General features: G+C 46.3%; 1 protein-coding gene across 1 annotated transcript in view; it reads left to right on the forward strand.

The window, feature by feature from the left end:
• Window positions 1-25,735, forward strand: part of LOC119965058 (dedicator of cytokinesis protein 2-like) — a 759,716-nt gene that overhangs the window by 119,905 nt on the left and 614,076 nt on the right. Inside the window, exons 11-12 of the mRNA XM_038795299.1 lie at window positions 10,812-10,887; window positions 20,400-20,479. Of these exons, the coding sequence (XP_038651227.1) occupies window positions 10,812-10,887; window positions 20,400-20,479 (156 nt within the window). The remainder of the gene's footprint in view (window positions 1-10,811; window positions 10,888-20,399; window positions 20,480-25,735) is intronic.

Here is a 25,735-nt window from a genome sequence, read left to right on the forward strand (position 1 = left end):
AAGCTGATTTCAGTGGTGGTGACCAGGAAATTATTATTAATTGTTCTAGAAACCCATCTGGTTAACCATGTCCTTTAAGGAAGGAAGGAAATCTGCCACCTTTCCTTGATCTGGCCTACATGTGATTCCAGATCGACAGCAATGTGGCTGACTCTTAACTGCCCACTGAAATTGTCTAGCAAGCCACTCAGTTAAAGGGCAATTAGGGACGGGCAACACATGCTGGACAGCGATGGACCCACACCCCATGAAAGAATAAAACAATCGCACAGAACCTGAATAAAAACAGAAAATACAGGACAGTCTCAGCAGGTCTGATAGCATCTGTGGAGAGAGAAGGGAGTTAACATTTTGGGCGGGATCTTCCCAAAAGGGAACAAAGTCCCTGAGCGAGCATGTTTAGCTCCATGTTTCTTGGCACTCGCAGTGTAGAGAAACGCATTGCTATTCAATGCGACTCGCTTTGAAAAAGGAACCTGAACGGGCAGCACATAGCCCCGTTTTTTACAATGAGGAGCTCCGTCGCCGGAACTCCTCTTTGTAGTGAATGATCAGGACGCCATTTAACAATCCCTGACCTCCTACCCCCCCCCCCCCCCCACCCCCCAAACGTAACATGGGAGGGTCCCCTGGCCCCCCACTACACCCCTCCAAAACCCACACCGGGCAACCGCGGCCCAATCATGCGCACACAAAAAATGCCAGCTTGGCACCTTGGCAGAGTCAACCTGGCAGTGCTCCCCACACTTAGCAGTGCCACTTGGGTACCTCAGCAATACCAGGCTGGCACTGCCAGTGTGCCCAAGTGGCACTAGGAGTGCCAGGGCACCACCCTGCCCAAGGGACATGCAACTGGGCGCCTCCTATCCTCTTTGACACTCCCACGAGTGGCGTTCAGTCTAGTCCCTGTTTGTGGGCACCAGTACCAAATGGTGCTCACCCAACGTCCCCCGAGGCGAAGGGATTTAATCTCAAAGCCTCAGGTATCTTGGGAATCTGCACATTAGAGTAAAGCTTATTGCCTTGCTTGAATATGTAGATTTGCCAAACACTGATCCCGCCCATTGTGGGCAGTATTCCCCTTGCAACATCTCGCAAGTTAGCGTTGAATCTCGTGAGGGATTGCTAGTCGGTAGATCCTGGGAGCAGAGTCTCCCGGCTTTCACCGGCCACGCTGCGCCTCAGCAAGCTGCTTTTCCGGTGCAGCATGGCCAGACGATCATGCCTTTTGAGTCTGGGCGACTCTTTGTCAAAGTACAGACCTATATCTTTATAGGCATGTGCCTCTGGCTGGTGCCTTATGGTGTTGGTTGTATTGAGTCTTCATTGGATAAGTTGTACCAAGCTTATGGAAAGAATGAGCTTGGGCTGATTGAATTTTGTCAGTCCATATTTTCTTCTGTTCCTATATTTTTTTATTCCATAGCTCAAAAAGAGTCTCATAAGCTGAACCACCAACATGAGTGGGACATCATGTACTCTGTTATTCAATCCTGATTGTTACACTTGAATGCAACAATGCACATAAATTATATGCTTTAGAATGGCCTCATTTAATCAAAAAACTCTATTGTGTCTTTTCATGCTCTGATCAGATCTTTTTATGCTTCCTAAAATGTAGTTATCTTATCTTTGATTTATTTCAGTGTTGGTTTATGAACTGGACTTACACTGTATCCTGCAATTTGACATGCACAATATTTCAGCTGATTCAGTGCTATCATACTAAGCAAGTAATAAATTAATGGAAAGTATAACTACGTAAAATTAAGGTAATAGGAGGGCATGGATCTATGCTCGTGAACGCAAGATTTAGACTGATAACAGTAAGTTTGCCACACAAAAAGTGACCAACTCATGGAATTGACTTTGGCATGAGGTGGTGGAGATGCAAACCTTGGAACCATTAAAGAATCAGTTGGATATGCCGATGGTAGACTGAAAGTTCTGGAGAGATGAACCATAGCCGATTGACCTTACCTATCAGTACCTATCTAGGGACTTGTGAATTGAGCTCATTTCAAATGGGTGTAACATTGATGAGTTGTGATCGTTCCTCAATAATATTCCTTCACTGGTAGAATATAACTTCCATACAGCATACAATACCGAAATGAGATGGTATGTTATCTTGTGCTGTGGCTAAATATCGCAACATTCTATTTAGTTGCTTGAGTCATTGTCTTGACGTTGCTGCTCCTGTTGCAAAGCCTCTGTGCTTAAATGCATCTCCTTTCAGTATTACATTTGTTTCTCTCTCCAGCTACACAAAAATGATCTTTCATTAATATAGAACTGTACCTCTCCATCCTTACTGCACTCCCTGATTTGCTCAGATATATTTGTTGGATAACAGTCACCTTCTATTACTATGAATTCAAAGAATCATAACTGCACCATTTTTTCCATTTCCCACACGGGTTCGCTAATACCTGCTCTTGGGAGATTGCAAAATGAGTAAGAAATATCACCAACAGGGACATTATGGGTTGTCACCATCCCAACTGGCTTGAGACTTTTTTCATCTGTTCATGGGATGTGGGCGTCGCTGACCAGGGCAGCATTAATTGCCTGTTCCAAACTGCCCTCATGTAGGTGGTAGTGAGCCACTTTCTTGAACCACTGTGATCTATTTGGTGTAGGCACACCCACAGTGCTGTTAGGTTTTTGACCTTATGTCAGTGAATGAACAAGAATATCATTCCAAGGTGGGAAGGTGCGTGGCATGGAGCGGAACTTGCAGGCAGTGGTTTTTCCCTGCATCTGCTGCCACTGTCGTTCAAGGAAGTAGAGGTCAGGGGTTTTGAAGGTGCTTTGGAAGAACTACTGCAGTGCATCTTGTAGATTGTACACATTACAGCTTCAGTATGCCATTGGTGATTAGGGTACCAATCAAGTCCTGGATGGTGTTGTATGTCTTGAGTGTTTTTGGAGCTGTGCCCATCCAGATAAATGGAGAGTATTCCATTACGTTCCATGGGTGTAATTTTTTCATCTGGGACTAAGTCTCGTGACAGGAGGGGGGCTTCTCAGGTGACAGCAGAGATCACCGGGAAGCTGCTCTGTATCACGTGACCCTGATGTAATACACTTTGTGGGGGGAATTTGGCAATGATTTATGAAACGGCTGGATGACTTACGCCCAAAATCCGAGTGCCATTTTTAAAAGGCATCGGAACATTACTGTTTCACTGTTGAAGATAGAAGATTCAATTCCTGCAGAAAGAAGATGACCTTCCAGGAACACGCTGAACCTGGAAGATCCACCTGCTAAATGCACTTTCCACCCACTGCTGTGTGTTCTAGAGCCCACGGTCACTGGAGGCCTCAACCCTGAACACCGGAGGCAGCCTCAGGTCTTCTTCTTAAACACCACATTGGTCTGGACCTGTACTGCACTGGTGTGATTTCCTGCTGGCTGCCCGGACAATCGGGCAGTCGATGGACAAATCTAGTCAGGCCTTTAGCTGTATCCCATTAACAGGATGCAAATTCCGTTCATACCGACCTCTAGTGGAAATTGAAACCCACCATGACTGGCGGGAGCAGAAGATCCCACCATTATTTTATACCAGTGTGAAACTAATTTCTGGACCTTCCACCAGGTTCTCCCGTTTGCCCCCACTCATGGCATGAAACCCGCCTTGGTGGCGGGGCGGGGTGGTGGGGGGGTGGTGGCAGGGGTGGGGGTGTGTGGGGGGGGGTGGGGGGGTGGTGTCGGGGGGGTGTGGGGGGGGTGGTGGTGGTGGGCACAGGACAACTCCGCCACTTGTGACTTTTAGATGGTTGATGGAGTTTGGGGAGACAGGAAATTAGTTACTCGCCACAAATTCCCAGGCTCTGACCTGCTCTTGAAACTACAATATTTATATGGTCTGTCAAGTTCAGTTTCTGGTTAATGGTAACCTCCATGATATTCGACAATAGTAATGCCACAGATATCAAGCAAAGATGGTTAGATTCTTTCCTGTTGGAGACGTCTTGTTGACACTTGTGTGATACGGATGCTATTTGCCAAGCCTGAACAAGTCTTGTTGCATGTGGGCATGGACCAGTTCAGTAACGAAGGAGTTGCGAATGGTACTGAACACTGCAATTATCAGCAAACATGCTCATTGTGATCTTGTGATTAAGAGAATGACATTGATGAAGCAGCGGAAGATGGTTGAGTCTAGGCTATAACCTGAGGAACTCCTGCAGTGGTGACCTTGGACTGGGATGTTTGGCCTTCAACAACCACCACCATATCCTTTTTGTGGCGGGTATTACTCAAATCAATGGAGAGTTTCCCCTCTGATTTCAGTCAGCTTTGATCGAGCTCCTTGAGGCCAAACTCAGTCAATTGCTGGCTTGATATTGAGGGCAGTTACTCTCACCTCAGCTTCAGACCTTTTGTCCATGCCTGGACCAAGGCTGTAATGATGCCTGGAGCTGAGTGGCTCTGGTAGTACCCAAACTGGGCATCAATAAGCAGGTTACTGCTGAGGAAGTGCCTATTGATAGCACTGTCAAAGTCACCTTTGACTGCTTTGCTGATGATCGGGTGATTAAATGGTCAGATTGCATTGTTCTGTTTTTATGGACCAAACATTTAGGGCAAGATTCTCTAGCCTCATCGTAGCATGTTTCTTGGTGGCAGGGGTCAGCCCAACATTGGCCAGTGGCAGGATCTTCTGGTCCCACTGCTGTCGATGGAATTTCCCATCGAATCCGCCCCACCCCACCGGGAAATCCACGGTAGGGGTGCGCCGTCGGCTGCACCGGAAGATCCCGCCAGCGTGCACAGCCGGAAGATGTCCCCCATAAACATAGAATCCCTACAGTGCAGAAGGAGGCCATTCGGCTCATCGAGGCTGCACCGACCCTCTGAAAAGAGCATCCTACCTTGTCCCACTCACTCGCTGAGAAACCTTGCACCGTGTTGGGTAGATGCCAGTCTTGTAGCTGCACTGGAAACGCTTGGCTAGTTTTAGAGTGCGAGACATCACTATTACAGCCGGGATGTTGTCAGGGCCCATAGTATTTTCTGTATCCAGTGCTTTCAGACTGTCAAAATGTATTTAATCTCGGACATCTATAGCCAGCAGAGAGAAGGAACTTCCATCCCATTAATTTGGGTATTTTTTCTTTTAAGCAGCTGTAATTTGACACTGAAAGGAGGCTTGATAATTAATAAATGCAATTTCACCACTCTATTCACGATTTTTAGCTGATATCTTAAAGATATGCCACAAGATGGTGCATTCCAACTATTAGCCTGACAGTGAATTGATTTCCTTTGACTCAAACAGTGTCAATTGTCTGTCGGTGCATTGGGATGAACGTGTAGTATATTTGATCTGATGAGAGCATCCTCCTCCATTCTGTGCTCCTTGTAACAGAGGCTCTTCACGTTGAGATCCTATCGGCACTCAGTCAGGCTAATTTAAGTTAGTTCAATTTAAATCTAAATTAAATTGAAGTTTAAATTAAATGGAAGGCAGGCGAAATGGAAGTTTTAAAGGATGCCGTCTCTACATTAAAGTCATTTCCAGGAATCCCATCTGTGTGGAAGGATGGTTATCCACACCATTCAGTTTCTGAATGTGGTGTGGTTTCTATGATCAAGGTGCCAGAGAATGATACGGAGGAACGGAATGCTTCTCCTGGTTTGCATCCACTACCATTGTTCAAGTTCCTTGCTAGTTTTATTAAATTTCCCACCAAGCTGTTCTTTGGTGCCCACCCTTGTCCCCCTCCGCTTTTCTGAAAATACTAACTCATTTCTGGGCACAGGTCAGCACATGCCAGCAGCTGCCTTGTGTACCATTCATTCTTCTGGAGGGGGGGAGAATAGGGGGCGAGGAGCGGCCTCCGACGCCGGAGCGAAACACTCCGGGTTTCACTCCGGCGTCGGCTGTTTCTCTCCATTTCGGAGAATCGCGCCCATAGTGTCCGTGCGATCCCTTGCCGTTCTGTTTATCTCAAATTGCAAAGAGTGAAGACCGAGTTTGGAGAGATGAGATTGGAAGCATTTATGAACTGATAGCTTTTATGAAGTAACTTAATATTGGAGCCTCATACCATCACAGCTTGATTAAACAGAGCAGCAGATGAGTTTTGGCATCGCAATGGTTGGATTCTCCCACTCACACAAACACACACCCTCCCAACATTAATTAATATTAATGAAGCAATGATAATACTGACATTTTCAGTCTCCGAAAATGAAGCATGCCCAGGCACCACCATTTAAGGCAGATGGCAAGGCAAGGCTAATGCAAAGCAAGGATCCATCTCCTGGATCACCATTCACCCCCATGCCTCTGCTACACCTCCCACATTTTTTGCCATTGTTCCCCTCGGCCTTATCACCACAGGCACCTGACCTTTTCAGGATACAGTGCTGCCCCCTACTGGTCTCTCTGGGAGAGCAAAGGAATCTGATGTGGCAACCGGTTCATTTCGAACCATTAGGAAAAATATATCACCGGGATATAGCCAGGAATATTTTTAATTGAATTCAGATGCTCAAGTAACCACAGTGGGATTTCAAATCAAATTCTCTAGACTTTCAGTCTAGCCAGTAAGAACCATTATAGTTTTCTAGCCCATAATGTAGGGAAATGTATTCACTCTGCTACCTGTCCTGTCAGTGGTTCAAAGGTTTTTTTCCCCCCATTTTTTAGTTTTTGCCCTTATTACGATCCCATACCAGACCCCAACAGTAGCTAGGGTACTGGACAGAAACCCCAATATTTTATTTTAATTTGATAAGATTGTGAGGAAAGGATACTTCACTCCAGGAGTGTTAAAAGAAGAGATAGGGACATGGTATATTAAAATAAACTTTATTACTAACACAGTATTAAAATATCTTTAACATAACATCAGAAAATAGCTTACAATTACCTCTTAAACAATACTACTCAAACAGTGATACAATATCCTTAACTGCTATCTTTATCCCCACTCGAACAACAAAAAACAACCCATCTTAGATCTCAATCCACTATTAAGCCATCGGGAAACTTGCTTTACAGAGATGTTCTTTGAGAAAGAGAGATGTTTTGACACTGCTTTAACGACAAGATCTGACTCCTGCCAGAGCCATGCAGAAACTCTGGCTGTATCTCTTCAGAAGCTGTTTCAGCTGGTTTGTTTACCAATCCAACCACACTGCTCTTTTGTCTGCAGACGCATTTTTTAACTGAACTGCAGAGAGCAACTGCTTAACTTGTGGTTACAGCTTCAGCCAGAACCCCACTGATGTGCTATTCTACAAAGTGCCTGATGTCTTAGCTCCACCCAGCAACAACATCGTCTTACTAAGCTCTAATCAAATTAACTCCAAAGGGGATCAAAACAACATTCCATTAGCCCAAGTTTTTTACAATTCTTTAATTGCAGCCCTAGCTCCCAAAAGCCTTGTTGCCTTTCAAACTAGGGCTTATTTTAAAACATGACGACAGCAGTCATACGCACTAACTCAAACTTATGACACTACAATACCTATAATACATTTAAAATTCCTACATTCATTATTTTCTGGGTTGTCTCTTCAAAGTAACTTTCCAAAGACCGATAGAACCATGTAGCTCAGAAGGCGGACATTTTGACCCAGCTTGTCTGTGTTGGCTCTTTGAAGCAATCTGATTACTCTCATTTCTTTATATTCCTGCAACTTTTGTCCCTTTAAGATTTGTGAATACTCAGTTTCTAGATGTCTCCTGAATTACCAGAATTGTGAATGAGTGGGTCATTCTTTTCTTGGGTAACTCAACATGGGACTGTCTGGGGTAGCTTTTACCCATTTTTAGATGCCCAGGTTATGGTTCCACCCAGGGAATGAATAATCACAGAGTCTCTGCATAGTGAATAGATTAGGGAGGAAACTATCAGCAACAAAGAACAGGTGGAATCATTTGGAGGAGGTGACAGATATTTGAGGCAATTCTTTGACATAACTCAGAAACATGTTTTTGCTGGAATTGCTTCATTTGTTTAACATTTGTAATCTTATGAAGTGTATATCTTTTGCTTATACAGACAGAGCCTGAGAAATAGAGATGGAGCATACATATGAAAGCTAGAGCAAGGAAAGAGGATGTGTATGAGTGCAAATGATGAGGGCCTTGGAGGGTCAGTCATTGAGTATGTTCAAGGCAGAAATCGATAGATGTCTGAAAATTGATGACATCAAGGAATATGGAGATAATGCGGGAAAGTGGCATTGAGGTAGATAGTCAGCCATGATCTAATTGAATGGCTTGAGGGGCTGAATGGCCTACTCCAGTTCCTTAATCCTTGAGTGCTTGCTTAGAGATGGAAAAAGGGGGCAGCATGGTGGCACAGTGGTTAGCATTGCTGCCTCACGGTGCCGAGATCCCAGGTTCGATCCCGGCTCTGGGTCACTGTCCGTGTGGAGTTTGCACATTCTCCCCGTGTTTGCGTGGGTTTCGCCCCCACAACCCAAAGATGTGCAGGGTAGGTGGATTGGTCATACTAAATTGCCCCTTAATTGGAAAAATGCACTGGGTACTCTAAATTTTTTAAAAAAAGAAAGAGATGAAGAAAGAGGGATTAATCTGTATTATCGTACAATTGAGAGGACGGGGCACCTGAGTAGAAATTGGAACTCATGACATGAAACAGAGACAACGGAGGCCAATTTCAGGGTACAACCCCCCCCCCCCCCTCCCCCCAATACACACAGCACCTGAAAGATGTTTGACCCAATATTTGACTAGGCCACTTTCAGGCTTTACCTCTCTTAGGGGTGGGGATGATGGTCATTTCAGGACCAATAAACAAATCTGCCCTACAATGGGACCCACAATGCTTATTTCAGCATTGGATTTCCAGCATTTTGTGTCTATGCTGCTGCCGGCAACATAGAAGGGGTTAACTTCCACCTCCAAACAGTTCATTCTTTTATAAAATTTAGCCACTAGTCAGTTTGTCCATTAAATTTTTCACAGGGTGATTCATCTCAGCTCACCAAATAGTGATTTCGAGCGGTAATTAGTTAATCTTCTCAAGTCGCAAGATATATATCAGCTTAGTCCTGGACCTGCCAGCTTTGCTGTAAACAATGGAAAATGCCAGGGGTTAGTTAACTAGGTTGGGTACATTCACTGACAAGTGCCTTTGACAATCATTAGAGTTTGCTTCTATTCAGTATTGGTGGGTAGCTGTTCTGGATTAATTACATCAGGAAATGCATATTGTGTCCTCAAGTCGAAGGGTAGGTTCTCATTATTGGCAGTTAGGTAGGCAGAGACTTTATCTCATAAATTAAGGACATTTTTACAGAGAGGCAGGGTGACTCACGACAAATATTCTAAACGCTGCCTCTACTTTACATCCTAAGCAAACATGGTCTCAAAGGATTAAGGAACATAGGAAGAGTAGGCCTATCGAACCTGCCCTGTCATCAGATAAGATCATGGCTGATTATTTACCGAGGCACCACTTTCCTGTATTATTTCCATATCCCTTCATGTCATTAGTATCCAGAAATTTATCGATTTCTGTCTTGAAAAATGTGCTCATTGATTGAACTTCCACAGTCCTCTAGGGTAGAGCATACCAAAGATTCACCACCCTCTGAATGCTGAAATTTCTCCTCATCTCAATCTTAAATGGCTGACTCCAGATTATGTCCCCTGGTTGTAGACTCATCAGCTATTAATCTAACATTTGTGTTTCCCATGCTTGCTGACTCACCTTGACTCCTGGACCAGGCCCTCCATGGCCCCACTGTTCCTATTTCTCCAACATTCTGCTCTCCCTGAAGTCTCTGCCTTCCTCTAACTTTTGAACATCCTTGATTTTCATTGGCCCACCGTTGGCACCTGTGCCTTCAGCTGCCTTGGCCCTAAACTCTGGAATTATTTTCTGGAACCCCTCCAGATTTTCTTCTTTCTTTAAGGTGTCCTACCTCACCGATTTAAGTTAGTCACCCATTAATGTCTCCTTATCTCATTCAGTGTCAGGTGTTTTTCTGATATGGTTCTTGCGAATCACATTGGGATGTTACTTACATAATAAAGGCTTAATATATATGTTGTAATTACGGTCTCATTAGGCCCATGGTTAAAGAGAACACAGTGGGAAGAAATATATTTTCTTGCTGTTTAAAATCACATAAACATTGCTCATATATTTCATTTGAGAAGCATTTGGTTTGAAAATTGATTGGCTCTCATGATGTGACCATTGCTGCCCCAGGAGCAGCTATTGTCTCTTCCCAGTTCTGAAAATATGGTCAAAGCTACTTTTTAGTGCGAGACTGGAGTCACGTGCAGGTCAGACCTGGTAAGGGTGGCAGCTCCTCCTCCCAAAAGGCATCAGTGAACCAGTTGTCAACTAACAACAATTCAGCAACTCGCATGGACTTTTTTCTGGCACGGTAGCGCAGTGGTTAGCATTGTTGCTTCACAGCGTCAGGGTGGCAGGTTCGATTCCTGGCTTGGGTCACTGTCTGTGCGGAGTCTGCACGTTCTCCCTGTGTCTACGCGAGTTTCCTCAGGGTGTTCCGGTTTCCTCCCACAAGTCCCGAAAGATGTGCTGCAAGGCAATTTGGACATTCTGAATTCTTCCTCTGTGTACCCAACCAGGCGCCGGAATGTGGTGACTTGGGGCTTTTCCCAGTAACTTCATTGCAGTGTTAATGTAAGCCTACTTGTAATAATAAAGATTATCATTATCGTCATTCGAGTTATTGACTTTAGTTTCACAAATTGCCGTTAAAGCTCATAAAAATGTTTTTTCTCTGCTATATTGGGGTGTATCTTAAAAAAAAGAATATTTCCTACTTCTCATTCTAGTCATGGACATCACCGACATCGTAAAATGCAAAACAGAAAGTGATGAAGAGAAGCAACATTTTATTCCTTTCCACCCGTAAGTCAAACTTTTTATATAACAACTTACACAGAAAGTGGGGAGACATTCCCTGTTAGTTTTGGATAGGATGCTGGATTCGGCTTCCGGCGGGGGAAGAGAGCGGTCGCGGATGGAGGAGCTCCTGGAGGGGAACAAAGTTGCGTCCCGCTCCTCGTCGAGAACTTGCAGCCAAGCGTACAAATTCACCCATGTGCCCCCCCCCCCCCCCCCCCCCGCCAACGCAGGGCAGGACGAGCGGCGGCCCAGACCAAAACGGGGACTGAGCCAGCAGGAACGGCAACCCCCCCCCCCCCCCGGCAGCAGAGCGCAGGGTAAGACGAGCAGCGGCCCCGATCAAGGCAGGCACCAAAGCGGGGACCGAACCAGCAGCAAGGTCCGACCCCTCCCTCTCCCCCCGGCGGCGACCGCCATGAGGTAGGAACAAGGAGGGACTCCCGGCCAGAAGCCTCTCTCTCTCGACCATGGGTGAGTGAGGGAATAGGAAAAAGAACTTCCCCTTTTGCAAAAACAAAATTTTGAAAAGAAGACTTTTAAAGAGAAATACTTTTTTTCTAAAAAAAAAACAAATTCTCTTGAAAAGAATGTTATAAATAAAAGTGGTAAAGGAGAGAAGGGAGGGGAAAAGGAAAAGAGGGGGCAAAAAAAGGGGAAAAGAAAAGGGGGAAAAATGGGAGGGGGGAAAAAAAACGGAATACAATTGCCAGATGGGAGCCAAAGCAGAGGGAGAAGGGGCACCAAAAGCAGGCAGAGCAAAGTGCGAGCCCGTTCAGATGAGCTAATCAACGCACGAAGCGGTGGAACAGAAGGTTCACTGCAACAAAAAGAACTGGGCAGACAGGAGCATTTTCCCCCTGAGCCAGGGGGGAACTGGAACGGGAAGGCAGCCTTTGCCGAGGCGCTGAGCGAACATCAGCAGGAAACAAAGCAGAGGCTAGGGCAGACATAGAGGTCGCAGTGCAGGCAGCAATGGCCAAGGCCCTGGCAGAGGCGCAGCACGCCCTGGGCAGAGCAGAGGAGAAACTGGAAGCCGAAGAGGAGAAACTGGAAGCCCAAGAGGCGACCATTAAGGAGCTAGAAAAAGCCGCGATTGACATGAGCGACCGGACCACGTCTCTGGAGAAGGAGGTGGCGAGACTGGGCACAATACAGGGGAGCCTGAAGGACAGAGTGGACGATCAGGAAAACCGCTCGAGAAGGCAAAATGTCAGGATTGTGGGCCTACCAGAGGAGATCGAGGGTAGAAACCCCAAGGCAGGGGACCACCCGAGAGCAGTTATAGCTAAACTGCACCAGTACCAAGACAGGGAAACAATCCTGCGCTGGGCCAGGAAAAACAGAACCTGCAAATGGGAAGGACACTTCATTAGAATTTAGGAGAACATTGGTGCAGACCTAGCCAGGAGACGGGCCAAATTCGATAGATCGAAAGCAGCTCTTCACAAGAACAAAGTGGGTTTTGGAATGCTGTACCCAGCGAAACTCTAGGTCACGTACCAAGAAAGAGAATACTTCTTCACAGCTCCCGCCGAAGCAAACAAGTTTGTCGAGGAACACGGGCTGGAAAACCAGCAGCTAGGGTAGAAATAAGGGGCCCCTGGCAAGGGGCAACAACATGCTGAAGGGGGGGATGAGGAAATGCCAGGCCCTCCCCGCCACAGCGAGCACACCCTGAACAAATAGCAAACCACTGCCCGGGGGATTGCTTCAGGTGGGAGACCCCAGCACGAGGGAATGAGAGTAGCGGAGAAGGGAGAGCAAACAAGGGGGAGTGCAGGGTAGGATGGGGTAAGAGTGGGTAGAAAACCACAAAGACCGGGCAAGGGAGAAGCATGACAGTAACTCCCGAGAGGGGGACCACTTAACAGAGGCGGGAGAGCAAAAAGGGATAGGAACAGGGGAAAGAGGGACAAAGGAGGGGTATACGGGAGAGGGGGGGAAACAGGAGAGACCGGGGAGGGGGGATACAGGGAAGGAGGGACAAATAAGGCTAGAAAAGGAATAGCAATAGGGCTACAAAGTGCCACGACCAAGGGCTCGAAACAAGAAATTGCTGCAAGCACCCACCCAGTACGGTCTCTGGGCGAAGGGAGACCCCAGAGTGCAGGGGGCGACCCGCGTGGCGGACACACAGTAGGCGGTCATGTCGGGTGCCCCCGGGACAAAGGGAAACCCCGGAGCGCAGGGACCCGACCGCATGGAGAGAGCATCGACAGCGGCCATCCTGGACGGCCACCTAACAAAGGGAAACCCTGGAGTGCAGGGGCGCGTCCACCAGGTAAGTATGGTCAATCCCACCGGAATGAGGTGACAGAAGCTCCCCACCAGGATAGTCACCTGGAACGTAAGGGGACTCAACGGCCCAGTGAAAAGATCCAGAGTCCTCACCCACCTAAGAAATATGAGGGCCGACATAGTCTTCCTCCAAGAGACAGACCTGAGAGAGCAGGACCGACTGCGGGTAAGAAAGGGCTGGGTGGGACAAGGGCCAGGTGGGTGACAATACTGATGAGCAAGAGGACGATGTTCAGGGCGACACAGACGATTACGAACCCAGGAAGGCGGTACGTGATGGTCAGCGCGGCCCTGGATGGGGCGCCGGTAGTACTAGTTAACGTGTATGCACCCAACTGGGACGACATGAGCTTCATCAAGAAGACCATGGCAGAAATCCCTGACATAGCGACGCACCGACTAATCATGGGGGGGGACTTCAACTGTGTCCAGGATCCAACGACAGACAGATCAAACCCCAAAACGGGGAAAATCTCAAGCATGGCAAGGGAGCTCAGTCACTTTATGGAGCAGATGAGAGCGATGGACCCCTGGAGGTTCACTCACCCAGGGGAGAAAGAATTCTCTTTCTTCTCCCCAGTACACAACGTATACACCAGAATTGACTTCTTTGTGGTGGAGAAAACGGTGCTTCCAGGGATAGACAAAGTGGAATGCTCCGCAATTGTGATATCATACCACGCTCCACATTACATGGACATGCGGCTAGAGACGGGCAGGGCCCAACGCCCCACATGGAGGTTGGACATTGCCCTACTAGCTGACAAGGCCTTCAACGAAAAGATATCGCGGGCCGTAGCAGAGTACACGGAGAACAATCAGAACGGGGAGGTCTCACCCTCCACATTCTGGGAAGCGCTAAAGGCCGTACTAAGAGGGGAAATCATCGTTTTCAAAGCGCAAAGAAATAGGGAGGAAAGGGTGGCTAGGCAGAAGCTGGTCGACTCCATACTGGAGGTAGACCGTATATACTCCGATGCCCCGACCGTAGAGCTCCTGGTGGAGAGGAAAGAACTACAAAGAAACTTTGATCTGCTCTTCACCAGGAAAGCAGTGCATCAACTCCGCCAGGCACGTGGGATCCTATACAAATACGGAGACAAAGCCAAGCCACCTGTTGGCACACCAGCTGAGAAAGCAGGCAGCCACCAGAGAAATTGCACAAATCAGGGGTACCAGAGGCACATTAGAAACAGAACCAGAAAAGATCAGCAAAACCTTCAAAGCCTTCTCCGAAGGGCTGCACACCTCAGAGCCGTCAATGTCCGGGATGAAACGGTTCCTTGATGGACTGGACATTCCAGTCGTGGGAGTGGGCATGGACCTGGAAGCACCACTAGCACTGGGAGAGATCATGGACAGCATTAGCTCCATGCAGGCGGGGAAGGCGCCTGGACCAAACGGGTTCCCGGCGGATTTCTATAAAAGATTTGCAACAGCACTGGCCCCGCACCTGTGGGAGATGTTCACAGACTCGCTAGCTAGGGGCACACTGCCACCCACGCTAGCACAGGCCTCACTCTCGCTGATACCTAAGAAAGACAAAGACCCAATGGAATGTGGGTCATACAGACCCATCTCACTGCTGAACGCAGATGCCAAAATACTGGCCAAAACCCAAGCCAAAAGGCTAGAAGACTGTGTACCTGAGGTGATCACAGAGGACCAGACGGGCTTTGTCAAAGATAGACAGCTTACCTCGAATATCAGGCGCCTGCTGAACGTGATAATGACCCCCTCCGGGGAGAGAACACCAGAGGTGATCGTCTCCCTAGACGCAGAAAAGGTCTTCGACAGAGTCGAATGGAAATACCTCATAGAGGTACTGGAGCGGTTTGGGCTTGGAACAGGGTTCACCTCCTGGGTAAGGCTCCTATACAACGCTCCCATGGCGAGTGTACGGACCAACAACACCAACGCCCGATACGTCCAGCTGCACAGGGGCACCAGGCAAGGATGCCCACAGTTTCCACTGCTGTTTGCTCCAGCGATCGAACCGCTAGCAATCGTTCTCAGAGCAGCAAAAAACTGGAGGGGGATCTGAAGGGGCGGCAGAGAGCACAGAGTCTCACTCTATGTAGATGACCTGCTCCTCTACATCTCGGACCCACAAAGCAGCATGGACGGAACCATCGCGCTCCTGAAAGAGTTTGGAGCCTACTCGGGCTACAAACTCAACATGAGCAAAAGCGAGATCTTCCCGGTACACACACAAGTAGGGGGGGGGGGGGGCACTAACGGGGGAATGGTACCATTTGGCCCCGCCATTTTGGCGCCGATCTTTTGGCGCCGTTTTTTTGCCGCTGAATTGGTTTGGCGCCGATTGTTTTGGCATTCAACGATTTGGCGCCGGATCTTAATTACCTACTTAATAACCACTTCTAAAACCAACATTTTAAATGTACTTTTGTACCTAGTTCCACCAAAATTCCACCTAGTTCTGTAGCGCAACATACTCTCAGAATTTTACTCTAAAAATTTAAAAGTAGTTAAGTCTAATTTTACTTTACTGATTCTCATAAAAATTTATGAGAATCAGTAAAGTTTGCAGAAATGACTGAAAGTATTTTAAGTAAGAAAGATAAACCTAAATTTTCTTACAGAATAAAGGTTTCGTATTTTTATCCTAGTTTAATTTAATCCATTTATTTACATGCTTTGGCGCCAAACCGTGGTGGGCCAAAAAAATGAGCGCCATAACAACTGAGCGCCAAAAAAACGGCGCCAAAAGATTGGGACCAAAAAGGCGGTGCCAAAAAGCACCCGACCCCACTAACGGGACTGCCGTTTAAACAAGCCCGGCACAAATTCCGTTACCTGGGGATTCAAATAGCCCATGACTGGAAAGGGATCCACAAATGGAACCTCACCAGTCTGACGAAGGAAGTAAGAAAGGACCTGCAAAGATGGAACACACTCCCACTCTCCCTCGCGGGGAGAGTCCAGACGATCAAAATGAACGTACTGCCCAGGTCCTCTTCCTACTGAGATCTATTCTGATCTACATCCCCAAGGCCTTTTTCAAAACACTGGACAAGCTAATCATGGTGTTTGTATTTGGGAGGTGAGGGGGGGGGGGGGGATGCTAGGATCCCTAAGAAGGTCTTACAAAAAACAAAATCCAGGGTGGGGGGCAAGCGTTCCCAAACCTACAATTCTACCACTGGGCGGCGATGGCCGAGCGAATAAGAGGATGGATCAAGGAGCCAGAGGCCGAGTGGGTGCGTGCGGAGGAGGCCTCCTGCAAGGGGACCTCGCTCCGGGCCCTCGCCATGGCAGCACTCCCATTCCCATCCAAAAAACACTCCAGCAGCCCAGTGGTGACAGCCACCCTCCAGTCCTGGAACCAACTATGGCAGCAATTTGGCCTGGCCAAAATGTCGGACAAGGCTCCCATCTGCAACAACCATAGGTTCACACCAGCGCTGACTCACGCCAACTTCAAAAGGTGGGGGCAGGACGGAGGTTCACTGACAGTCAGGGACCTATACACGGACGGCAGGATCGCAACACTGGATGAAATGACAGAGAAATTCCAGCTAGCCAGGTAGAATGAGCTTAAGGTATCTACAACTCAAAAACTTCCTACGAAAGGAGACAAGGACGTACCCACAACCGCCACAACAGACATTACTGGAAGAGTTACTGGATGCAAGCATACTAGATAAAGGAAATTGTAGTGACATGTATGATCGACTGGTAGAGAGGGCCGACACCGTACTGAACGCAACAAGAAAGAAATGGGAGGAGGACATGGGAATTGAAATAGGGTGTGGACTCTGGAGCGAAGCACTGCACAGGGTCAACACCATCTCTACGTGCGCAAGGCTCAGCCTGATGCAGCTAAAAGTGGTACATAGAGCCCACTTAACAAGAACCCGTATGAGTAGGTTCTTACCAGAGGTGGAGGATAGATGTGAACGGTGCCAAGGAGGCCCGGCCAACCACGCCCACATGTCCTGGTCTTGCCCCAGACTTGCGGGGTACTGGACAGCCTTCTTCGAGGCTATGTCCAAAGTGGTGGGGATGAGGGTGGAGCCACGCCCAAAAGTGTCTGTCTTCGGGGTTTCAGACCAGCCAGAACTATTCCTGGGGAGGAGGGCGGACGCCCTTGCCTTTGCCTCCCTGATTGCCCGCCATAGAATCCTGTTCGGCTGGCAGTCAGCAGCACCAGCCAAAGCTGTAAACTGGCTGTTCGACCTCTCGGAATCTCTCCAAATGGAGAAAATCAAATTCGCCATCCAAGGGTCAGATGATGGCTTCCACGGAACATGGGAGCCATTCACCCACTTGTTCCAGTTCCAGTCCAGAACCAGGGAGGTGGGGGGGGGGGGGGGGGGGGGAAAGGCAGGGAAAGGATAGCCGGAAGGAAGGCATGGGATGCGATAACACATTTGGCATCTCCAGGAACAGAGAACAGGGAGAATACAGGCGAAATATGGGAGGAACGGCTGAAGTGGAGGTGAGCGCGAGACGACAACGGCAGCGAGATCCGTCCGGGAGAAGCAAGCAACAACACCAACAGCAAACCCATACGAGTATTGCCCTCTGTAATTGTTTCTCCGGCACCCAAATGTATATTTACCTCCCCAGTCTCCCCCCCCCCCCCCCCACAAACAATTGCCTACGTATGTGTTGTAAATAATTTTGCCAGTTGTACAGAGTTGCTGCTGTTGAGCTGGTGCGCAATACCCTACCAGTTATTCTATTTTATCTTTTTATTTTACTTTTTATTGTTACTTTTTTTTTGGCATGTTTGGGTGTGCCCTTCTCTTCTATATATGTGTGTGTATATATATATTGCTTATTCTGTGTACATAACGGTAAATATACTTTGTTCAAAAACCCAATAAAAACATTTATTTAAAAAAAAAGTTTTGGATAGGGTGAACAAGATTGCTTCAAACGCTTTTGCTAATTATGCCCCAATGAGTAAGAAATCAAGTGTAAAGTTTCCTTTTGGTTGATATTTGTTCGGGTTGTCAGATTAGATCAGTCATGACAGAATGGTGGAGCCGGCTTGAGGGGCCGAATGGCCCACTCCTGTTCCTTATGGTCTTATGAACTCATTGAATGGTGGCGCAGACTCGATGGGCCGAATGACCTACTTCTTCTCCTATGTCTTATGGACGCAGCTGTCACCTTGTGACCATTCGCTTTGGCCCCTTTATCTAGTGAAATCCATCAGAATCTTTCAATAATTTTACTTGGAATCGCAAGAACAGGAAACCTTCCTGGCATGCTGATGAGGTTATAAACCAAACTTTTAAAGTGACCAACCAAGGGAAATGATGTATTTGTATATCTCCCGAAATTTGTCCACATCAAGAAATGCAAAACAGCTTTCCGGAAATATTTTTTGAGTCTCCTTCATGTCGACACATTGTTCATTATATGTAATCATGAAACAGTGAGTTATTCAATTCTAATTAGAAATTATACTGCAGAGTATCCCCAGTTAGCTAAGTAAGGCTCATTGCTGTAATAACTAATTTTTCACTGTTAAAAGAGCAGTCAAGCATCTCTCCACTCACAATGAGAAAAGAAAACCAGAACAAATTAGCATTTATATAACACATAACATAATCTTCAGTACATTCCAAAGTAGCATACTCAAGGATTACTTTCAAAGTGACTTTGTTATGTGGGTAAATGCAGTATTCAGTTTGTTTACAGTACTATCCCATGCAAAGCAAATTATATAAATGATCATTTGGTTCTTGTGGAGTTTGTTGAGAGAGCAATGTTTTCAGTGCACAGAGAAAACACCCTGATCTTCCTGGAATCCCATAGATCTTCTACACCTATTTACACAGGCAGTCAATACCTCTAAAATGTAGTGAAGGTGCAGCACTCCCTCAGCACTGTGGTAAGGTGCCGTTTGTTACCTATGCAAGCCCTGGAGTGAACTCGCAACCTTCTGACTCCGTGTTGGTCATTCTACCAACAGTCAAACTGCCACGATTAAATTTATTAAAATGGTGCTTTTGCAATATTTAAAATTGAACTTGTTACTCCTGTGATGGCTCATGTCGTAAGTGGAGTTTCCAATTTTATTCAAAATAAAAACAGAAAATGCTGGATAAACTCATCAGGTCTGGCAGCATCTCTGGAAAGATCTCAAGTCCGCCTGACTTCTTCAGCATAAATTATTTAATCCTCATGTATACACACATATCCTCATTATATTTTGTTTGAATTACTTGTCCTTCAGGTTTTGAATTTCCCTTGGCAGAAACAGGAATTCAGATTGTAGAATAGAAATTCAACCAACCAAAGCACTAAATATATACCAGTTGGTCGGTTTTTAACTTTACTGACTGGATGGTAATGTAAATCAGATTGTTTCTGCAATGCACAGGCGATTGGCTCCACCCAGTTACTGTCTGAATAGTGACAACAGAAATTTAAGTCAGTGTAACTCAAAAAGAGTAGGAATGATTTGTAAAGTCTGTAAATGGAAAATAGGAGATGACCATTAACTGATTGAAGTGATATTAACCTGAGATGATTGGAGTTATGGTGATGGAAATAAAGACATTTATAAGCCACAGAGAAAGTGTGCAAAAACAGGATCCAGAAGTAAAGAAGCAGAACAACATCAAGGATGCAAACCACCATCCCAGTCTCGTATTCTAATGAAGATCTGACAGACTTAAAGGGTAATCTCCTGAATGGTTAATGGAAGGAAACATTTAGAAGGAAATGTTGTCCTTTTGTTTAGCTTAGGTGGCACCATCAGCAAGCAGCAGAGCCTCAACGTTCCTTTGAACTGATTAAAAACAAGCAACGTGTAGAGCGTTTTCAACTGTGCAGAGGATTTTGGGTATTGTAGCCACCATCATTGAATGATTACTGCAAGGATTAAACATGGACGATGTGACAGTACAATTGAAGGTTGGGGGGGGGGGGGGGGGGGGGGGGGGGAGGATGCCTTTCAAATATGGTCTAACTTGATTTGACGATCCAAATTCCAGCAGAAACAAAATGTAGCAAGTCTGACCCTTCATTCTCAAATGCCCTTAGTTATGAATAATTCACACAATTATACTTTACTCACTCATTACTTTTTATTTGTCATACTTTGTACAGTTTGTAAGTCAGAATGATGCTCGCTGACATCTTCATATCCAATCCTTTGTGCCAACACATTATTTTGACCATCGTAAGCTGTAGCCTTGACATTTCAATAACTTTAATTATATTATTTATTGCAGGTTTGTGGCAGAGAATGATTTTCTGCATTCTCTGCTTAATAGAGTTATTTCTACCAAAACAGGAGATGAAAAGGGTCAAGGTAATCCTTTTAATCATTTTTACTGGATCTCTCTTCCTTTCCTATTTGCCCGTCATGTTAAAGTCGAATATTAAAATTTGCTGTTCATTTTTAAATATTGTATAGCACTTCCTTGTATTTCTCAGAAAAATCAGAGTGTTTGATATGAGTGAATATGAAATGTAGAGGCTCTTGCATTATGGACAATCCTAGCAGGGTTCACACAGCAAAAGCTCACAGGATCGCTGATCACTTAGTCTGCTTTTGGTGGCATTAGCTGAGGTACAAACATAATCTAGCATAGAGGAGGATTTTCTGGACTGTGGATCATTTCATATCATCCGAGCAGACAAATGGGACCCTGGTTTCTTGTCTCATCCAAAGGTTCTTGGTCTTCCATTTGGGTGCTGGCCTGAATTTTATGTACACACCTGAGAGCGGAAATTGAACTTATAACTTATGGGGGACAGGGTGAAACTGAGACAAGTGGTATTTGTTTTTAATTTGCTCAGGATATGGGCATCACTGACTCGACCGTGCATTTGTTGCCTATCTCTACTTGCCCTCGAGAAGATAGGGGCGAGCTGCCTTCTTGAATTTCTGCGGTTCCTGTGGTGTAGGCGCACTCACAGTGCTGTTGAAGAATTGGGTCTTGTCCTATCCCTGACCTGTTTTTCTATCCAGTGAGATTGTGTCAGCAGCAAAGTCTGATGAAATGACCACTTTGAAAGTTTCATAAGTCTGATTATTTGGTAGGCCATATTGAGGATGTTGCATTGCTCTGAAAGGGTCCTACTGTCACTCTGCATTGACATCCACATTGTTAAAGCTTTCATATTAGAAATATCGGAAACGTAAGGATCAGCCAAATGGGAAACAGTGGTGTTGTGGTAATGGCATTGAACTAATAATCCATCGGCCCAGGCTAATGCTCTGGTCTAAATTCCACCACGGCAGCTGGTAAAATTTAAATGCAATTAATAAAATCTGGAATATAAATCTAGTGACCATGAAACTATCATGGATTGTTATAAAAACTCATCTGGTTCATTAATGTCCTTAAGGAATGGAAATCTACCATCCTTACCCATGGAATCCCTACAGTGCAGAAAGAGGCCATTTGGCCCATCAAGTCTGCACCAACCCTCTGAAAGAGCACCCTAACTAGGCTCACTCCCCTGTCCCATCCCCGTAACCCCACCTAACCTGCACACTCTTGGACACTAAGGGGCAATTGTAGCATAGCCAATCCACCTAATGTGCATATAGAACATAGAACAGTACAGCACAGAACAGGCCCTTCGGCCCTCGATGTTGTGCCGAGCAATGATCACCCTACTTAAACCCACGTAACCCGTATACCCGTAACCCAACAATCCCCCCATTAACCTTACACTACGGGCAATTTAGCATGGCCAATCCACCTAACCTGCACATCTTTGGACTGTGTGAGGAAACCAAAGAACCCAGAGGAAACCCACGTAGACACGGGGAGAACATACAAACTCCAGACAGTCACTCAAGGCTGAAATTGAACCTGGGTCCTTGGCGCTGTGAGGCAGCAGTGGTAACCACTGTGCCACCCTGTGTCCCAGTCAGGCCTCCATGTCACTCCAGACCAACAACAATGTGGTTGACTCTTAAATGGCCAAGAAAGCCACTCTGTTTAAGGAAAATTAGGGATGTTCAACAAATGCAGCCTTACATCCCATGAAAGGATATGCATCCTATAAACAATTGGAATATTTGCAACAGAATCTTTGGAGTTCTTCAACAAATCATGCCCATTAAACATTTGTCTTTGGCCCCAACCTGTTCCAAGACATTCATTCTGTTAACCCCCATGGCCACTGTTTGAGTGTGAACTAGACAGCTCAGCATTCTGTAGAAGGATCATTTAGATCTGAAACGTTAACTGTCATTCTCCACAGACGCTGCCAGATCTGCTGAGTTCATCCAGCATTTTCTGTTTCTATTTTGTTCGGCATTCTATTGGACCTTGAATTGAGCTTCCCCAATTCTTCTGCTTTCACCAAACTCCCCTACACCCACTTGAAATAGTGTCCGCCTCTGTCCTTGTCACAGCACCAATGCTGAAACCCTCAAACATGCTTTTGCTACCGCCAGATTTGACCAGTGGGAGAGGGTGGAAGGGGTGAGAGCAGAGAAACTGTGAGAATGAAATAGAGATCTTGCAACAAGTGGGGCAGGAGGGAGTGTAGACAGGAGAGCTGTGGGTGTGGATATAATTCGATAGCCTACCCCAGGAACTGAGATAGAAAATTGAGGAGAGGGAAAGAAAGAATTAGAGATGGATGACGGTAGGTGTGGGGATGATGTAAATTGGGAGCAAAGTTTTTTTTAAAAATGTTTTTTTATTGAGTTTTCATATTATATATACAACATATTACAAATCATTAGAGAAGGAAAAAAAACACATGCAAAAATTAACATGTATATTTATAGGTAAGCATCTTCATAATAACAATTGTGGCCGCCCCCTTTAGCCGGCATACATATTTTACATTCCCTAATATGGCCAAGGCACATGTTTATAGGCATTTATTTATTGTTTGGTTTTGGGCCTTAGCTTGCCATCAAACCCCCATAACGAACCCGTACCCCCTCCCCCCGGCTACCTTCCCCCGATTCCCGTCCATTTTCCCCTGATTCTTGGCCACCCGACTATTCTTCCTCTTGTTCGTTGGCCACAAACAGGTCCCAGAACAATTGCATGAATGGCTCCCACGTTCTGTGGAAGCCGTCGTCTGACCCTCTGATGGCGAATTTGATTTTCTCCATTTGGAAAGATTCCGAGAGGTCGGACAGCCAGTCTGCAGCTCTGGGCGGTGCTGCTGACCGCCAGCCAAACAGGATTCTACGGCGGGCAATCAGGGAGGCAAAGGCAAGGGCGTCCGCCCTCCTCCCCAGGAATAGATCTGGCTGGTCTGAAACCCCGAAGACCGCCACTATCGGGCATGGCTCCACCCTCACCCCCACCACTTTGGACATAGCCTCGAAGAAGGCTGTCCAGTACTCCACAAGTCTGGGGCAAGACCAGAACATGTGGGCGTGGTTGGCCGGGCCTCTTTGGCACCGTTCACATTTGTCCTCCACCTCCGGAAAGAACCTACTCATACGGTTTCTTGTTAAGTGGGCTCTATGTACCACTTTTAGTTGCGTCAGGCCGAGCCTTGTGCACGTGGAGGTGGAGTTGACCCTATGCAGTGCTTCGCTCCAGAGTCCCCACCCTATCTCCATCCCCAGGTCGTCCTCCCATTTCATTCTTGATGCGTCCAGTACGATGTCGTCCCTTTCTACCAGTCGGTCATACATGTCGCTACAGTTCCCTTTCTCTAGGATACTTGCGTCCAGTAGGTCTTCCAGTAGTGTCTGTCGTGGCGGTGGTCCTTGTCTCCTTTCGTAGGAAGTTTTTGAGTTGCAGGTACCGTAGCTCGTTCCTCCCAGCTAGTCGAAATTTCTTTGTCAGTTCGTCAATTGGGAGCAAAGTTGATGACATTTTCCAGCTCAGTGCAAGAGCAGAAAATTATACTGATAGTCATTGATGAACTAGAGAAAGATGTGAGAGGGATGAGCTGAATAGGATCAGGACAATTAATATTCCACACATCCTAGTTAAAGGCAGATCTTAATGAAGGCAGAATCATGGTGGTGGCAGCAAACCCAGTCCCAGAAAGTGGATGACTCGCCTAAATAGCTTAGTGGGGTTGTGTACCTCAGATATTTGCGATTGAAACCCTAACTCCATTCCCCCACAATCCGATGCTGAGTAGATTTTAGTTATGACCCACAATCTCCTCTTGCCTCAATCAATACCCACCCTCCTGTCCTCCACTGGCTCTGTATCATCTGCTTCCCTTTTTCCTTAATCTTTTTTTGGCCTCTTCTGTTAGAGCACTTTCGCCCTGATTCCCTCTGTCAATGCCACACTGCAACCCTGATTGCATTTCCTTCCAACAACCCCCATCGCTTGCCAATCCCAATCTCTCTGGCTCCCTCATTGAAGCCACTCTCATCCTCTGATCCCTCATTCCCTTTCTCCCCCTTCACTCTCCGGCCACAACCTGTTGTCGAAGGCAGCCATCCGCTCTGACAGTCAGCCACTTGGACTGTCAGACTTGATGGATTGCAGCCAGGAAACGGATTCCTGCCAAGACCTGAGGGAAAGCTACTATTCCGGGTTTCCCAAATGCAGCTTTGGTTCCCACATCTCCCTCTCTTGCTTCCCTGACTCCCTGTTAAGATTGAGGCATTTTTGCCATCTTTATTTGAGTAAAAGTTAAATTCTTGAGACATTATTGTTAGGCCAAAGGTCATGGAGTTGATCTTTACATTTCCAGAGGTTGACCCGTGTGCTTGAATTGGTTCCAAGTGAAGTCCAGTAAAAACACATGCAATGGAGTGAAATTAAAACCAACACTAAAGAACATAGAACAGTACAGCACAGAACAGGCCCTTCAGCCCTCGATGTTGTGCCGAGCAATGATCACCCTACTCAAACCCACGTATCCACCCTATACCCGCAACCCAACAATCCCCCCATTAACCTTACACTACAGGCAATTTAGCATGGCCAATCCACCTAACCCGCACATCTTTGGACTGTGGGAGGAAACCGGAGCACCCGGAGGAAACCCACGCACACACGGGGAGGACGTGCAGACTCCACACAGACAGTGACCCAGCCGGGAATCGAACCTGGGACCCTGGAGCTGTGAAGCATTTATGCTAACCACCATGCTACCATGCTGCCCCAAAGAACTCATATCAAATCATTTATTCATTTTATAACATTGCAAACTATATACATTTTCAGTGAAATCAAATCATTAACATTTCTATGATTATATTTTTGGGTGACGATTCCTGAAAAACTGGGGCTGACTTTTACAAGCAGAATATGAAAAAATTACATTTTCTTTAGGTCACAAATCATGGGGTCAGCTTCTACATGAGAATGCCTTTTACATGAGTATATATGGCAAATGCAATTGATTGTTGTTGAACTTGCTGTGTTCAGTCAGTCTTGGACTTAATTTGCCAATTAAAGTGTTGCTCGTTCTACCATAGAGGCACAATGATAAATCTCTTTGCAATTTTTTCTTTTCTATTAACGGACTCCACTGCTCTCGTAATGAGGAATTATCAAGCTCGCTCTGTAATTAAAATAAATAAGCTGTTCTTCAGTTTAAGTTTGTTTATTGCTTCATCCTTCATTCTCTCAATATTTTAACTGACTCAGTCCTTTGTCTCACA

Source organism: Scyliorhinus canicula, chromosome 4, assembly GCF_902713615.1.
Source record: "Scyliorhinus canicula chromosome 4, sScyCan1.1, whole genome shotgun sequence".
In the NCBI taxonomy this organism is placed as follows: Eukaryota; Metazoa; Chordata; class Chondrichthyes; order Carcharhiniformes; family Scyliorhinidae; genus Scyliorhinus; species Scyliorhinus canicula.